This window comes from Acomys russatus, chromosome 3 (assembly GCF_903995435.1).
Source record: "Acomys russatus chromosome 3, mAcoRus1.1, whole genome shotgun sequence".
NCBI lineage: Eukaryota > Metazoa > Chordata > Mammalia > Rodentia > Muridae > Acomys > Acomys russatus.
The window spans coordinates 59,520,651-59,537,974 of record NC_067139.1 but is presented as its reverse complement, the minus strand read 5'-3'; the positions used below and the strand labels follow the sequence as shown (position 1 = coordinate 59,537,974).

The window sequence follows — 17,324 nt, the reverse complement described above, 5'->3', positions numbered from 1 at the left end:
GCAAGTCTAGGACAGCCAAGGCTACACAGAGAGACCCTGTCTCTAAAAAACAAAAAACCAAAAACAAAACTAAAAACACCTGGCCAGTTTTTTAGGCTATTATGTAAGATATAAAGCGATATTTCCAACCTTTCTTTCACTGTGGCCTTAAGGATAATTTTTAGATTTATTATTATTATTATTATTATTATTATTATTATTATTATTATTGTTGTTGTTGTTGTTGTTGTTGTTGTTGTTGTTGTTGTTGTTGTTGTTACTATTATTTGTGTGTGCATGTGTGTGAGCAAGCATGTGGAGGCCAGAAATCAAACTCATTATTATTATTTATTATGTATACAGTGCTCTGCCTGCATGTACACCTGCAGGCCAGAAGAGGGCATCAGATCACATATTAGATGGCTATGAGCCACCATGTGCTTGCTGGGAATTGAACTCAGGACCTCTAGAGGAACCAGTGTCCTTAACCTCTGAGTCATTTCTCCAGCGTGCCCCGCCCTTTTTGTTTGTTTGTTTGTTTTCGAGACAGGGTTTCTCTGTGTCGCCTTGGCTGTCCTGGACTCCCTTTGTAGACCAGGCTGGCCTCGAATTCACAGAGATCCACCAACTTCTGCCTTCCAAATGCTGGGATTAAACGCCTGAGCCACCATGCCCGGCTAAACTCATCATTTTTTTTTTAAACAGGGTTTCTTACAGAGCTCAGAGCTCATTAATTTGGCTAGGCTGGGTGGTCAGTGAGCTCTGGGGATCTGCCTGTCTTCTCCATACCCCCAGCATTAGGGTTGCACGTATGTGCTGCAGTGCAAGGCTTTTATGTGGGTCCTTGCCTGTATGGCAGGCACTTCACCAACTGAACCATGTTCCTAGGCCCTAGACGGCTCCTTCTTGCCATTTCTTCCAGTGAATTTTCAGTACCTCAGACCTACTGTTCACATAGTGTGACTCTTGGGCGGGCTGCAGCCCATTATGGTGATCTAGGGTTTGGGGAGGAGGTGATGTTTTGTTTTGTTTTTTATTTCTCTGAGACAACATCTATTTTCCCTCTCCCTGAAGCAACATCTTTTTGTTTGTGTTTGTTTCTGACTCAGGGTCTCTCGGTGTAGCCCTAGCTGTCCTGGAACTTGCTCTGTAGACCAGGCTGACCTCCAATGCAGACTCCAATGCAGAGATTCACCTGCCTCTGCCTCTGCCTCCAAATACGTCACCATGCTGGGCTCCCGAAAGGACCTCTTTGTCCATCTGGGAAATCTTTTCCTTTCTTGGTTTCTGGTACTTCCTGGTTCTCCTACTATCCTTGTCCACACTTGTTTCTCTTTTGACTTCACCTGCTTCCTTCAGGCTTGATGTCTCCCAGCGTTCCATGACGTGTGCGTCTCTGCATTAAAACAGACAGACAGACAGACATATGCTTTGTGGACCAGGCACGGATGTTTATGAAATAAGTCTTACACAGCCAGCAACATGGACCATGGGTTAAGTGAGATACAACTGAGCAGGGACCAGACACAGAGGGTGGAAAGGCATGGGTCCCTGTGACTTTTTTTAATTCCCTTCCCATCTTGTTTTTAGTACTGCTGGGGATTAGACCCAGGGCCTCTTACTTGGCAGGCCAGCACTCTACCACTGAGCTGTACCTTCAGTTGTATTCATTACTTTTCTGAGGAGAATCACCTTAAGGGAAGAGTTGCTTTTGGCTCACAGTTTGAGGGTCCAGTTCCTCATGACACAAAGGGTACAGCATCAGGAGTGTGAGGCTCCCCCCCTCCCAGGCACTCAGATGTGGTCCTTAGCAACCCCATCTGTCCCTGTCTGCCTCCTCTTCCCATTGCCACAACTGGGCCAATTACACTCTCCATCCTACACATAGGGAAAGCAACAATACTTAAGTCCTGGGGTAGCTGGGAACAGGGAAGGAACGGGACATTAAAGACGCTGGAAAGCATGCTGGCCAGGCACTAGTCATTGCTACCTTGCCTCGTCCTTTTCTGTCACCTGCCTCCATTGTAGCCAAATAAGCATGTTTGGTCCCTTGGATGAACCAAATTTGGCATTAGTCATCTCTCAACAGTCAAGTTGTTGTTGTTGTTGTTTTTGGATTTTTTTTTTCTTTTTAGATGACATCTGCTTGTGTTCCTTGCTTTCCAAAGCTTCCCCAGACTCTTGAGTCTAACCGATCCCCCTGCCTCAGTAGCTGGGACTGCAGGGATGCACTACAGAACCTAGCTCTCAATACTCCAGTCCTGGACACTTCAGTGTTTCTACCCCAAACGCTAAGGGTCCTCAGACACTCTGTCCTAGTTAGCTTGAACTGTCAACTTGACGCAGCCTAGAGGCACCAGGAAGGGAGTCTCGCTGAGGGCTTGTCCAGAACAGATTGGCTTGTGGTCGTGTCTTTAGGGGATGGTCTTGATCGTTAATGGATGGAGAGGGTCCAGCCCACTGTGAGCGGCACCATTCCTTGGGCAGGTGATGTTGGGCTATAAAAGAAAACCAGGCTAGGCATGAGTCAGTGAGGGAGCCTCCAGTAGTGTTCCTTCATGGTTTCTGCTTTAAGTTCCTGCCTGGAGTTCTTGCCCTGACTCACCACAATGATGGTTTGTAACTATATGCTGAAATACGGCTGCCCATCCCCTAAGTTGCTTTCAGCCATGGTGTTTGTAACAGTGGCACACCAAAACTAGAGCAAACCTGTTCCAGATGATTCTAGGCCCCTTGCCAAAATCCCTGTGGCCGTCTTCACCTTCTCAAAGGCCACTTTTCCTCCCGACACCTTCTGACTCCTTCCCAGTGTCACAGATCTTGAGGCCTCTTCAGCCTGCAGCCACTCCCTCGAGCACCACGGCTTCCATCGGTTCTTCTCTGTCCCCTTTGCCATGGCGTCAGCTCGCTGAACACATCAAGGCACCCACGTTTCATCACGGTAGTATCTCAACTCCTAGCAATAGTGACCAGCCCACCGCAGGCTCTTTTTGGGCTGGTCAAGGAATAAACAGACCCTCAAATGTACAGCAGTGTGTTGACCTATACAGTCTTCTGCAAAGGCAGAAAACAAGTCAGAAGGTCACCTGGCCCAAGGACAAAACCCTTTTCCCAGAAGCTGCCTGTGTGACACAAAGTCCAGCATAAGCAAACAGATCTGTGAGGTCCCCTTCATCTCATCAGGGTCACATCCCACCCCAGGTCAAAGAGCGACCTAACCAAATGGCTACATCTGTCCAGTGTTTTGTGGCTTGCTGGTGTCATGAAGGGCTTGTGCCTAAAAGCTGAGCAACTTGTTGGACAAGCCAGGTGTTTGGGGAGTCGCCCCTCTGGGGTCCTCATTCCGCCTTCCTTGCTTTGTATCTCAGGTGACATGTCTACCCTATGTGATAGGCTTTGGAGTCTGAGACTCAAGTTCAAGTGTGGATGTCCCACAGACACGCAAGTAGACTATAGACACTAAAGAAAAATCACAGGAGGCTTTCAGAGGCCTTGATTATGAAAAGGAGCCACTGTCCCTATCTTCCTTGGTGACAGCACCCTGGACTGGTGGGAGCAGGACAAAGCCATCTTCTGTTTTTCTGTCCAAATCCAGCAAGAAGGTCCAGGGGAGATGATGCAATAAGCCTGGAGCATGGGTCACCCGCTGTGCCTCCCCCACACTTCCTGCACAGAACTATTACCGGCATTGGCAGCCTCAGAACCAAATGTGTAACCAGGTGTTCATGGCACCTTCTAAGATGCCGACCATATCTGTGGCCAAAGCATGGCAGAAAAGTTGGCTGATGGTTAAAGAATTTTGGAAGAAAAGTTTCATTAAGTTTAGAATCTCTATTTTACCTGTGACCTTTTGCCAGAGGTCACCTGTATGAAGCTGGTGCCTCCTGGTGCTGGAGGCATGCCTCATGATCCCTCCTGACTGCGAGCAGCCTGCGACACAAGAAGAAAGCATTCACCGCCTTATTGTTTTTTGTTTTGTTTTGTTTTGTTTTTTTAAGACAGTTTCTCTGTGTAGCCTTGGCTGTCCTCGACTCACTTTGTAGACCAGGCTGGCCTCGAACAGTGATCCGCTTGCTTCTGCCTCCTGAGTGCTGGGATTAAAGGTGTGAGCCACCACTGCCCGGATTCACTGCCTTTTTCTTTTATTTTTAAAAATATATTTTATTAATTTATTCATATTACATCTCAATTATTATCCCATCCCTTGTATCCTCCCATTCCTCCCTCCCTCCCTCCAATTTTCCCCTACTCCCTTTCCCTATGACTGTGACTGAGGGGGACAGCCTCCCCCTGTATATATATGCTCATAGGGTACCAAGTCTCTTTTTGGTAGCCTGCCATCCTTCCTCTGATCATAACGAGTGGGTTAACCCAGAAGCAGAAAGAGTCAAATGGTGTATACTCACTTATATCTGGACACTAGCCCAAGGGGCATGTCCCATGAAAGTCTTCGCTTACCAGGAAAGTGGGACAGAGGGGAGGACATCCTATTGGGACTCTAGGTGAGAGAAGCATGGGAGAATGGGGAAATAGAAGGACCCAGAGGGTCCTAGAAACCTACAAGAAGAACATTACGATGGGCAGATCTGGGCCCAGGGGTCCTGCACAAACTATGACACCAGCCAAGGACAATATGTGCAGTAAACTTCAAACCCCTACCCAGATCTAGCCACTGCCTTTTTCTTAAACGAGCCTGTGCCATGCATGCAGTACCTACAGAAACCAAAAGAGGGTGTCTATTCCCTGTAGCTAGAGAAACAGGAGATTGCAAACTATCCAAGCAGGTGCTGGAAATCCAACTTGAGCCTTCTGGAAAGGCAGCTAACACTCCTAGCTCCTGTATCTCAGCACCTCCCCTTCCCCCCTGCACCCCCGTCCCTGTTTAAAGACAAGATCTTACATAGCCCAGGCTGGCTTCCCTATGGAGCTGAGGTTTGCTTTGAACTCCTCCTCCTCCTCCTGCCCGCCACCTCCCTAGTGTCAGAGTTACAGATGTGCACCACCACACCAGCTGCCATAAAAACTCTCTCTCTCTCCTCTCTCTCTCTCTCTCTCTCTCTCTCTCTCTCTCTCTCTCTCTCTCTCTCTCTCTCTCTCTCCCTCCCCCCCTCCTCTCTCGTGCGTGTGTGCATGCATGCCACAACACACATGTTGAGGTTAGCGGACAACTTGAAGGAGTTAGTTCTTTCCTTCAACCACGTGGGTTTTAGGGTTCAAACTCAGGCTTGGTGGGTAAGTTCCTTTACCTGCTGAGCTGTCTCCCTGATCCTGCAACTTCACTTAACACGTTATTTTTCTTTGCCGTGTGTGTGTGCGTGCTAGGAATTAAACCCAGAGCTTTGTGTGTGCCAGGCAAGCCATCTACCAATGAGCTAAAGACCTGCCAAGCTTTGATTCCCTAAATCCTGCTATTTGCCTCTGCTGTGTCTAATGTTTAATCTATGTTTATACAGCACAGTGTTAACCAATAGTCTGAGAAAAGCGATAGGAAAGTGAGAGCCTGGAGACCATGGACGGTGCTCTAGGGCTTCGGGTGCTGCTGTGTGGGTACCTGGTGTCCCTCCTCACTCTGCAGGCCATGCCCGCTTTGGCCTTGGCCGCAGGCAAAGCCAGGGGCAGCGAGGTATGTGACTCAGCTCTTGAGCATAGGCAGAGGGGCCTGGACCACCCCTACCCACCTGATCATTTCTGTCTGAAGAGGCAGCCTCCAAGCAGCAGGAGGGCGGGGGAGAGTGCCGAGCACAGACCCTACCATTCCTACCTTTTAACAAATAGAGCACGGTCCCTGAGCATCCCCGCTCACACTCAGCCTTGGTTTTGTTTTGCAGAAGCGACAGGCTGTGGACACAGTGAGTGAAAGCCTTGATAAAGGGGTCTGAGATGGGGTCCTTTCTCCCACCCCTGTGGACCTCTGTCAAGTGGGGCTCCCATCACTTGAAATGTGACGTTATTCCCATCTCACCTCATGTCTCCAGCAAAGAGAGGGGTCTTCTTGGGAGGTTGGGTGTAGTCTTCTGGAATCTGGGCACCTTGCTCTAGAGTGGGAAAGATTCCTCCATTTATTTATTTATTTATTTATTTATTTATTCATTTATTCATTTATTTTACTTCAGACAGTTGATGGTGTGCTCATCAGGAGCTTGAAAGTCAATTGTAAAGTCACCTCTCGCTTCGCCCACTACGTCATCACCAGCCAAGTGGTCAACAGCGCTGACGAAGCCAGGGAGGTGGCTTTTGATGTGGAAATCCCCAAGACAGCCTTTATCAGTGACTTTGCCATGTGCGTGCGTGCCCTGCCTTACTCCTACGTTTTACTCCAGTGTGCCCATTCAGCTGTCCAGCCTGAGTCCAGAGAGGCCAGATCTCACTTCCGGTCACGGACAGCCCCAGCTTAGAGGGACAGGAGGAAAGAGGTCCCTTAGAGTTCTCAGACCCCACCTTACACAGGAAACCAGGGCCTCTGACTGCTTTTGACTTGAGGAGCAAAGCCAGCATGTGATGTGGCCTCTGTGACCATGGTTACCTTCTGATTCCCCATGAGTCCTCTGAGCAGTGGGCAGCAGACAGTAGGCACCCTCTTTTCAAGGAGCTGTGTGGAGAGGGTCTTAGACTCAGCACACTCAATGTAGAGGACAACCTAGGGAGTGAAGGAGGCCACCATCACTGAGGACTTTTCCCTTTTGTGCAGCACAGCAGATGGGAACGCGTTCGTTGGGAACATAAAGGACAAAGTGAGTGCTTGGAAGCAGTACCGCAAGGCAGCCATTTCAGGGGAGAATGCTGGCCTCGTCAGGTAAGTCCTAGGCTGGACAGCCAAGCCTCCAGGGCTGTCCCTTCTGCCCTGGCCAGGATGGAGCCAGGAGCTGCAAGGTGCTGCTGGGTAGGGACCATCTCCAGGAGGGTGGGAGCTTGAATAAGCCCATCTAGGCTGGCATCTGGGGCAAGGATGGGGTACAGATGGTCTTTTGTCTTGTAGAGAAGTAGGCCTCATCCTTGACTAGCCACTTGAGATAATCTTGGGAAGAGCATCATAAGAGAAACTGGTTCTAAGGGACGTGCTTTAGGTATCAAGGATGCGCATGTCACCTTTTTGTCTGCCTGTTGTCACATGTCCAGAGCCTCGGGCAGAAATATGGAACAGTTCACCATTCACATCACAGTTGGGGCCCAGAGCAAGGCCACATTTCAACTCACCTATGAGGAGGTGCTAAAGAGGAGACTCATGCAGTATGACATTGTCATCAAAGTCAAGCCCAAGCAGCTGGTGCATCATTTTGAGGTAGTTTTCAGGTCCCTGGGCAGGACTCCCCCACCTCTGTCTCTCTGTCTCTGTCTCTCTATGTCTCTGTCCCTCTGTCTCTTTTTCTTCATGCCTCTGTCTCTCTCCCTTTCTGTGTGTCTCTGTGTCTGTGTCTCTCTTTCTCTGTCTCTGTCTGTCTGTCTGTCTCTGTCTCCCAGCACTGGTTCAGCCCTCTCCATGCCTTACCACAGGCCTAAAAACACAGGGAATGAGATTGACTGCTCAGGGTGGGCTCCTGTGGGCTCTTCCTGGGCAGGAAGCTCCCTAATTCTCCCAGCTTTCTCCTCATCCATAAACCCCAGTTTACAAATCTGCTAGATGCATTCCTGCATTTCCCAGGACTACCACCAGATTACAAAAAAATACTAAAGACCCGGTGGTGTGTAAATCAGACTGAGGGACCAAGTTGAAGGTTTCAGGCACACACACCTTTCGGTTAGTATTTCTGACCCGCCTCTGATGAGCCAGGTCCCGCTAAGGGCCGGGTGGGGACTGCACACAGCAGGAAGACAGGTCCATAGGACTCTTGGATAAAATTTGGTACTAGCCCAAATGGGCCTTAGCACAGAATTGGCTTCCATGGTGCAGATTGATGTGGACATCTTTGAGCCCCAGGGGATCAGCAAGCTGGATGCTCAGGCCTCCTTCCTCAGCAAGGAACTGGCTGCTCAAACCATCAAGAAGTCTTTCTCAGGGAAAAAGGTATGTATAGTGGCAGGGGGTGGGGCTGGGCCCTTAGAGACTTCCCAGCTCATCTCAGCCTTTACAACATGTCCAGGCTGCTGGGCACAGGACAGGGCATGGTTGCTAGGCTGTCACGATGAGCTGTTAGACCTTCCACTCCTAATTATTATTATTATTATTATTATTATTATTATTATTATTATTATTTGTGTTTTGAGACAGGGTTTCTCTGTATAGTCTTGGCTATCTTGGACTCACATTGTAGACCAGGCTGGCCTCGAACTCACTGAGATCCACCTGCCTCTGCCTCCTTAGTGCTGGGATTAAAGGCGTGTGCCACCACCACCTGGCCTCACTCCTATTTTTATACCCTACATGCTGGTGATTATTACAGAAACCCCAACAATTCAGAAGCATAAAAGCAAAGGAACAGGTCTTTTTGCTAACCACAAACAAGTGCACACACTCAAAACCTAGATGAGTGGCCCACTGGGCTCATTCCTATGCCTAGGTAAACGCGTTCAGATGTACACACACATGCACACACACCATGCATTCATGTACACACAAACCTTGCGTTGTTCTGAAAACATCCTATTTGCAGCTGTGCAGACCCCTGGTGTCTCACACCTTCTTTGCTTCCAGGGTCATGTGCTCTTCCGCCCCACGGTGAGGCAGCAGCAGGCCTGCCCCACGTGTTCTACCTCCTTGCTGAATGGAGTCTTCAAGGTGACCTACGATGTCAACCGAGATAAGCTCTGTGACCTCCTGGTAAGCCTAAGCCTCATGACCCAAGCCCTAGAGGTTGGGGGAAAAGCACCCTGGGAGAGGCTTCTTCGCTCCTTTTCTGTTGCAGGTGGCCAACAATTACTTTACACATTTCTTCGCCCCCAAAAACCTGACCAACATGAGCAAGAACCTGGTTTTTGTGATTGACATCAGTGGTTCCATGGAAGGCCAGAAAGTGAAGCAGGTAACAGCAGCGGCGGCTTTGAGCAGCTCACCCAGCAGAAGCTGCCTGTAGGTCGGCATGACAATTTGGCTGCAGAGAGGCTTGGGACTTGTGCCGATGGGCAGAGACAAGGGGATGTGGCTGGGACTCCCGTCTCTGGAATCAGGTAGTTTTCTCCATGTGCAACTGTGGGCAAGCACAGCACGTTATCCACGTGAAGCAGCGGATAGAGCCTCCACCCTCAAAATGCTGGGAATGATGAAAAGCTGTGGGCAGAGCCTTAGAGTTCTCAGTGCTCTACCCAATGGCAGCGAACCCATAGCTGCACAAGACATGATCTAGAAAAACAGCTCTGGCGGGAGATGGAGAGCGGTCTCTTTGATGATCCAAGACACACCCAAAGCCCTAGTCTTTCTTCTCCTTATGATTGGTCCTTTTGTCCTCTCTGTGCCTCTCATATACCCCAAGTCCTGTCAGGATGCTATTTTCCCGAGGGCTGTCTGACTGCCATCCTCTGCTTGTCCACTGTGGATTTCGGCAGTGGCTACCTGGGTTCCAGGAAAGACCTAGACTTCAGCCATCTAGTGGCTATGTCCTTCCTCTGACTTCCTGTCTTTGCAGACCAAGGAGGCACTCCTTAAGATCCTGGGGGACATGAGGCCCATGGACAACTTTGACCTGGTCCTCTTTGGGTCTAAAGTGCAGTCATGGAAAGGCTCACTGGTACCTGCATCTAAGGACAACCTGCAAGCAGCTCAGGAATTTGTGCGGCGGTTTTCTTTGGCTGGAGGTAAGGGAAGGGGGTCTCAGAACACCCTGGCATCAACTTCTGTTTCCTTGGAATATGGGTGAACATTTGTCCTTTATGGCATGATATGATATATGATTTGACATGGCATGATTTTCCTCCTTTATAGCCACAAACCTGAATGGAGGCTTGCTTCGAGGAATTGAGATCTTAAACAAAGCACAAGGAAGCCACTCGGAACTCAGCAGCCCAGCCTCAATTCTTATCATGTTGACGGATGGAGAGCCAACCGAGGGTGAGTGCCTCAGAGGCTGCCGTGGGATGTGGTGATCCCTTCACTCCAGAAACGGCCAAGCTGATGCCGGAAATTCATCTGTTGGAGAGGTCAGTGGGGCAGAGAGCCAAGTGCTGGTCTGAAGCTGGTCGGAGCACAAGGTCTGTGGGAGCTCCGAGGTGAGCCTCTGTCCTACGAGTGGCTAACAGCAAGTGTTTCGTATGAAGCTGTGATGCCTAGGGGCCTGAAGGATGGGCAAGCGTCATGGGTTGGGTTCCTATTTTGTGCCAAGCCCAGGGCAAGGGCCTGAAAAGAGACCACAGGAGAATGAAGTGTGTGTCTCTGCCCTCAAGCTGACCCAGGTGTAGAGCATCTACCACAGATGCTAGAAGAATAAACAGGGTGCCACAGGGCTGTGGAACTCCTGACTGGAGGTGCCTGGCCCAGGCATGGTCTGGGAAAGCCTCTTGGAAGAAGTAAGGCCTGAGCTGGAAGTGAAGCAAAGGGGGCAGGAAGGGGTCTTCTCAGGGCCTGCTGGTGCAGATCGCATCTGCTTGTGATGGGTCCATACAGTTGGGCAGGACCCACAGTGATCTGCTTCCCGCTGTGATAGTTGTCCTGTGGTACCTCCAGATGTCAATGGGGACTGAGGCTGGTCTGGGGTGGGAACCGTGGCTCCAAAGGCTTCTAGGAACCCTCTATGCCTGAGATCTAGCATTCCGTCACTGCCTGAATGTGTGGCTACAGGAGAGACAGACCGTCCCCAGATCCTCAAGAATGTACGGAACGCTATCCGGGGCAGATTCCCGCTCTACAACCTCGGCTTTGGCCACGACCTGGACTTCAGCTTCCTGGAGGTCATGTCCATGGAGAACAATGGATGGGCCCAGAGAATTTATGAGGACCATGATGCCACCCAACAGCTACAGGTCTCCCCTACTCCTCCCCCACACCATCAGCAACATGTCATGGGGCTTTGGTGGCCATTTTCCTATCAGCCTAGAGAAGACAGACATCCAGAGTTGAAATCAACTACATGACCTTAAGCTGTTACTTAACCCCTTTGAGCCCTGATTCCTCCTCTAAAACGAGATACCAACATTCAGCTTAGTTACCAAACTTCCCGTCAGGTTCCTGGTTGCTCCATTTGAGGTGACACTCCCAATCCCTGCAGGGTTTCTACAATCAAGTAGCCAGCCCTCTGCTGACAGACGTGGAGCTGCAGTATCCCCAAGATGCTGTCTTGGCGCTAACCCAGCACCGGCATAAACAGTACTATGACGGCTCAGAGATCGTGGTGGCTGGGCGCATTGCTGACCACAAACTGAGTAGCTTTAAGGCTGATGTTCGGGCTCATGGGGTAAATAGTGAATTGTGGGGGGCAGTGGGTTGTAGAAACTAGACAATGTCTAGACACTCCAAACTCACACTATTCCCTGCCCCTCTTGACCACCCTCATAGGAGTGTCTTCCTTCCAGGAGAGGACAAATATGCCCAGGCCTGGGGACTGGACAGGCTGGAATGGAACCAACGTGGCATTAACTAGTTGCAACCCCTTGGCTCAGAAGGAGCCCTCAATACTCCTCATATCATCTGCCCCCACCCCTACCCCAGCCCAGGCATGAGAGAATGGGAAGTCAGTGTCTGTACCTCATTAGGTCTCTCTCGTTTCTGGCTACCCTCTGAGTACCAGGCCCAACATCGTGGTGTAGTGAGTGCAACTACATGCACATGTATGGAAGGTTCAAGGCATAAGAGGCCTGGCTCACCCACCACAGTGAGGTTGAGGGCTTGGGACTCAGGCTCAGAGGGAAGAGATGTAACTAGACTCTAGCCTTGCTCTGTCCAGCTCTCTGGGGTGTCCTTTTTCTGTACCACAGAGGCAGCACTGCCCGTGTGTGTGTGCGTGTGTGCGTGTGTGTGTGTGTGTGTGTGTGTGTGTGTGTGTGTGTGTGTTGGGGCAATAAATAGAATAATCCATATAATACCGGATGCAGCCCTTGGTACGAAGAACACTTTGGGAAAGACTTTGTTACTGTAGCTGGGAGTCTCTGTACATGACTGTGCTATGGCAAGCAGCCTAGGACAGGCCAGCTGGAACTCTGTGACCCTTGGGAGAGAAGTGAACAGCAGAAACGGCAGGTGTTTGGTGGCCTCTGCCAGAGAGAGTGAATCCAGGAGGACAGGCCTGGGATGCCTGTCCCACTGAATCTTAGGCCTAGGCCAAGTCTGGCTCAAAAGAGGCGGCTAGCATCTGTAAAATGAACACACAAATGGAGGAGTGGATGGATGAGGAAGAGAGCAGGCTCCAGAGAGGTGATGATCCTGAGAAAGAGGATGAAGAGAACAGGCGAGGGTGTTTGCCACAGCCTCAGGCGCCATCCAAGGCTTGTTCTGTCATGACTCATGGTCTTGTTGCCCCTTTAACTCTCAGGAAAGGCAAGAGTTCAAGGCCACCTGCCTAGTGGACGAGGAAGAGATGAAGAAACTGCTCCGAGAGCGTGGCCACATGCTTGAGAATCACGTGGAGCGGCTCTGGGCCTACCTCACAATCCAGGAGTTACTGGCTAAGCGGTAGGGTGCCTGCAGCCGCACTTCACGCTAGAGGCTCTGGTCCTGGTGGACAGAGAACGGTGGCTCTGAGCCTGTGGCTTGCTTTCTGCCTCTGCTTTACTCAGAGTCGTCTACAGTGTGGGTCTTCCAAGTGGGTGGGGATTCTGGAGGAGGAGAATTCACATGCCCCACTGAGCTCCCTCAAAGGAGGCTGCTGCTTGCTACAGGCCGCTGTGTCTAGACATACGAATTTAGCTCTCACCATCTGTGAGGGATGTCTTCATCATCTCTACGTAATGGGAGAGCAAACCAAAGCTCAGAGAGGCAGGCTACCATGATCTCACAGCAGGCGAGCTGCCTGCGTACCTCTGAGGCACACGCCTCGGCCCTGCCGTATGAGGGACCTTACAGCCATGAGCTCCCTGAGGTCACAGCCACTGCGCAGGGAGGGTATTGTCAGTGCTCGAATGTTTGACAAACGAGCAAAGGAGTGAATGCACGCCTGTCACCGTTGTGTATAGAGGTCTTGGAGTCAAGTGCAAGCACGTGTCTCACGCACAGGATGAAGACTGAAGGGGAGGAGAGGGCCAATTTGTCATCCCAGGTCCTGAAGATGTCACTGGACTATCAGTTCGTAACCCCACTGACCTCCATGACTATCAGAGGCCTGACAGACCAGGATGGGCTGGAACCCACCATTGACAAGTCCCCAGAGGGTACAGGCAGAGGGGACCTGTGGTCAGCCAGATCATGTGTCAAAATCCTCCTGGGGATTAATTATTTTTCCCCCTTTCTTTCAGATTCTCAGCCCTTGGGTGAGTTTTCAGTCTCTTGGTTTAGTACCCGGCTTCAAGTGGCTGGAAGGTAACACATGTCGTATCCCCCTGCCCCCTCCCCCACCCCCCAAGGACACACTTGTTCCTGCACCGTCCCCCCTACCTGCCCCGCCCCCCCCACTCCCTCTTGGGGTTCTGCCAAGAAGACCTTCTGCCTTCATGACAAGCTCAGGGATGCATCCTTCACGCTACATGAGCCTTTGCCAGCTTGAATCTTTGCCAGCCTCCCCTCAGGTCTCCGTCAAGCCCCTCTGTTAGTGTGTGTCTGAGGAAGTGGGGGTTACTTGGGAGGCCCCTCCACCTCAGCAGAGCTGAGCCTAGAGCAGTTCATCTCTCGGCTTGAGGTACACTGGTAGAATCATCTGCGTGCCCTAGAGGTGAGCTTGCATGCCAGAGTAACGCTGCTTTCCTTGTCTTCCGCAGAGATGGTGGGACACCGAAGAAGTAAGTAGGAGCCATCTTGGGGACTCCCTTGGGGGACTTCATCCCTTCCTACTCCTTCCCCTGTTGGCCCTCCAACTGAGCCCTTAGCTCTGACCAAAAAAAAAAAAAAAAAAAATCCTGGGTATCACTGACCCAGGCCATCTCATAGGACCCTGAGAGGCATGGAGTGTGCGTGATGCTTTAGTGTCCCCATCATCTGTAGCCTCAGGCCAGCTGCATGGATAGGGGCACCTGCACGGCTCTGGGTGGCTGTGCTGCCCCCTTCTTAGCAGCATCCATTCTCACCCGCAGCATTCGTGCTGTCAGCCACACAGCCTTCTCCTACAGTCCACAGCCCAATAGTCTCAAAGTTGCCAAACCGTGTGACTGGGGGTAAGTCTTGGGACGGTCTGAAGGATTCCCCTGAGTGTCCCCCAACAAACCAACACCCAATATAATGGACTCCATCTTATATTCCTAGTGGACACCGATCCCCACTTCATCATCTATGTGCCCCAAAAAGAGGATAGTCTGTGTTTCAACATCAATGAGGAGCCTGGTGTGATCCTGAGCCTGGTGCAGGACCCTGACACAGGTATGGCGGGTAATGTGCCCTCTGCCAGGTGGGCAGGGCTGGTGCTCCTACGCCATTCCTAGTTAAACAGAAACTACTGGGGTGGCCCTCACACCTACTGCCTTGCTTACTGTCCACTTGACAGGCGCCTCTTGCCTTCCTCTTACTCCCTGTCCTTGGCTGGCCTTTTGAGTGTGTGACTCATACAACATACAGGACTTAAAGCCAGCTAAGCTTCATACTTGGTCATATGCTCAGCTCTTGCCCTCTTGATATCCTTTAAAAAAGGAAACCCTCATTTCTGCCTCATACCGTGGCCTGAACATCACACAGGTCCTGCTGCGCCTTCCCACAAACGTGGCTGCACCTCGCTAGCAGGGCTGTTGTAGGGAAGGCATTCCTAACTCCCTCTTCCCTCTCCTCAGCCAGCCAGCCAACTCCATGTGTGTTGAGCATTGGTTAGGTGCTGGGATGCAGCAAGGGCAGGGCTGTCTTGCCCTCAAGGAACAAAGGGAGGAAACAACAGGAAGCCAGTTTCTTAGATTGTCAATTTTGGAGCACGAGACTCAACTTGGTCAGTGAGGGTGGGGCTGCTCAGGGTCTAGAAAATGCTTTTCTAGATTTCCTGTGTGTCTGTCCCTGTGTGAGAAGGAGGATGCTCTCTCCTGGCCTCAGAGGGCCAGAGTCCAGAAGAGAAAGCTAAACAGATGGTTCTAGTAGTTACAGTGGGTAGGGGGCAAGCAGGGAAGAATCACAGGTGGCCTTGGGAGCAGGACCAGTCCTGAACGTGACATGGCCTCCTGGGAAGAAAATGTGGCATGAGCAATGGCCCCACCTTGACTGGATGGCTCCTCACCCCACTGCAGGCTTCTTGGTGAACGGGCAGCTCATCGGGAACAAGGCCGGCAGCCCTGGGCAGCATGAGGGCACATACTTTGGGAGACTGGGGATTTCAAGTCCCACATCAGACTTTGAGCTGGAAGTGACTCCTCGGAACATCACACTGAACCCCAACTCTGGTGGGCCCGTGTTCTCCTGGACAGATCAGGCCGTGCTGCACAAGGATGGGTAACTAGGCTTGGGCAGGAGGAAGGAAACACACTGTGACATGGGTCAAGGCCCACAGCTCTTGTACCAGCTCTGCTACCTGGGTCTTCAGAGGCCACATTTTTGATGCAGTGTGACCAAGTGATGCCCATAGGGCCGGTGCAGATGGCCAGGCTCTGGAGCATGCCACTGTGCATTTTTTTTAATTCCTGGGCATTAGCTTTGGGACTGGAGCCTTCAATACCACCCCCATCTTCACCAAACAGAGCCAATCCCAGGCTGGTACAAAGGCCACCCTTCCACCACAGCCCTATTTGCTTACTGCACTGAATTCAAGTCCTCTGGTCCTCCTTTTTGGCACCTGTCATATTTGCTCCTTCCTGTACTCATTGTAATGAGTACCAGCACAGCTACAGGAAGAGGTATTCTGAGACCAGGCGGAAGGTTCAGGCAGCAATGAGTGGAATTCCTAGGACCCAGGCTGAGATACCTACTGATTCCTAGCTACATGATGTTAGGAAGGTTACTGAACCCTCTGAACCTGATCCCTTCATGGGGTCAGAGTGAGAATTGAATTAGTCAGTTTACATAGATGACTTGGCACAGGGCCTGGTACATCTTATACCATACAGGACACAGACATATGGGAGGGCACAGATAGCACCCAGGCCTCTCAGAGTGAGGGTCATCAGGGATGGGTGTAATATCTGGGTCCCAGAGGATGAAGGCTGTTGGGGGTTGGTCTAAATCCTAGTCTGATGCCTGCCTGGCCCTGCAGGGTCGTGGTGACCATCAACAAGAAGAGGAACCTGGTGGTATCTGTGGATGATGGGGCTACCTTCGAGATTGTCCTGCACAGAACATGGAGGGGCAGTGCCATCCACCAGGACTTTCTGGGTTTTTATGTGCTGGACAGCTCCCGGATGTCAGCCAGGACACGGGGGCTACTGGGTATGTCTGGCCAGCCAGGCAGGCAGAACTGTGTGTGGTGCTCAGAGCTTCAGAGATGGGCTGTCTAGTGAGGGCTTTGTCCCTCTTAAAGATGGTGATGAAGACTGAGGGTGGTGGCGCACGCCTTTAATCCCAGCACTCGGGAGGCAGAGGCAGGCTGTGAGTTTGAGGCCAGCTTGGTCTACAAAATGAGTCCAGGACAGCCAAGGCTACACAGAGAAACCCTGTCTTGAAAAACCAAGTGCAGAGTGAGACAGGAGCTAAGTGAGCCTGGGAACAAGTGGGAGAAACACCCAATTCATAGAAAGGTCAGAGGGCTCCAGGGACTCTGTAAGAGTGGCAGGCCAGTGGTCACCTGATCTGTGTAAGATTTCTGTTATCCCTGCTATCTAGGAGGCACTTGCTTCTCTCATCTTCATCAGTAACTTTGGCCTCCGATGATCCTTTGCAGGGCAATTCTTCCACCCCCTGGATTTTGAAGTATTTGACCTCCACCCAGGCTCTGACCCTATGAAGTCAGATGCTACAATGATGGTGAAGAACCGGCAACTGACAGTTACCAGGTGAGTGGCTTGCTGTCCAGCACTTCTGCTTTTGCCTGTGTTTTGTCCCCTGTCACAAGTCTAGGCCTTCCTCCTGGTGTTATGTGACAGCTCTGCCAGGCCTAAAGAGGGACCTTGTCTGTTTTCAGGGGCTTGCAAAAAGACTACAGCAAGGACGCCAGACATGGGACAGAAGTGTCTTGCTGGTTTGTCCACAACAATGGAGCAGGGCTGATTGACGGAGTTCACACTGACTATATTGTCCCTGACATCTTCTGAGGTCTCCAGCTAGCACCTCAGTCCTCGCCTGGAACTGCATCTGAAGGGGGAGAGGGAGGAGAAGGAGAACATAGCATCGGATTAACTGAACTGGCCAGAGCACACTGGTCCCTTGTGTCAAGACATCCTGTGATTCATTAAAGAGAGGTTGTGGCCGGTGCAGAGTTGGTGCCTTTGGGGAG

The 17,324-nt window shown here is 51.1% G+C and overlaps 1 protein-coding gene across 1 annotated transcript; it reads left to right on the top strand.

Moving 5' to 3' along the window:
* The first annotated feature begins 5,449 nt into the window (after positions 1 to 5,449).
* Positions 5,450 to 17,324, top strand: Itih1 (inter-alpha-trypsin inhibitor heavy chain 1). The gene is made up of 22 exons (XM_051141020.1): positions 5,450 to 5,602; positions 5,808 to 5,828; positions 6,093 to 6,259; positions 6,668 to 6,772; positions 7,096 to 7,258; positions 7,868 to 7,981; positions 8,609 to 8,734; positions 8,820 to 8,936; positions 9,537 to 9,705; positions 9,833 to 9,958; positions 10,685 to 10,866; positions 11,112 to 11,297; positions 12,372 to 12,511; positions 13,052 to 13,206; positions 13,291 to 13,305; positions 13,750 to 13,770; positions 14,062 to 14,142; positions 14,231 to 14,344; positions 15,190 to 15,391; positions 16,149 to 16,321; positions 16,773 to 16,884; positions 17,013 to 17,324. The coding sequence occupies exons 1-22, from the start codon at positions 5,489 to 5,491 to the stop codon at positions 17,140 to 17,142; spliced, it is 2,733 nt and encodes a 910-aa protein (XP_050996977.1). The 5' UTR covers positions 5,450 to 5,488; the 3' UTR covers positions 17,143 to 17,324.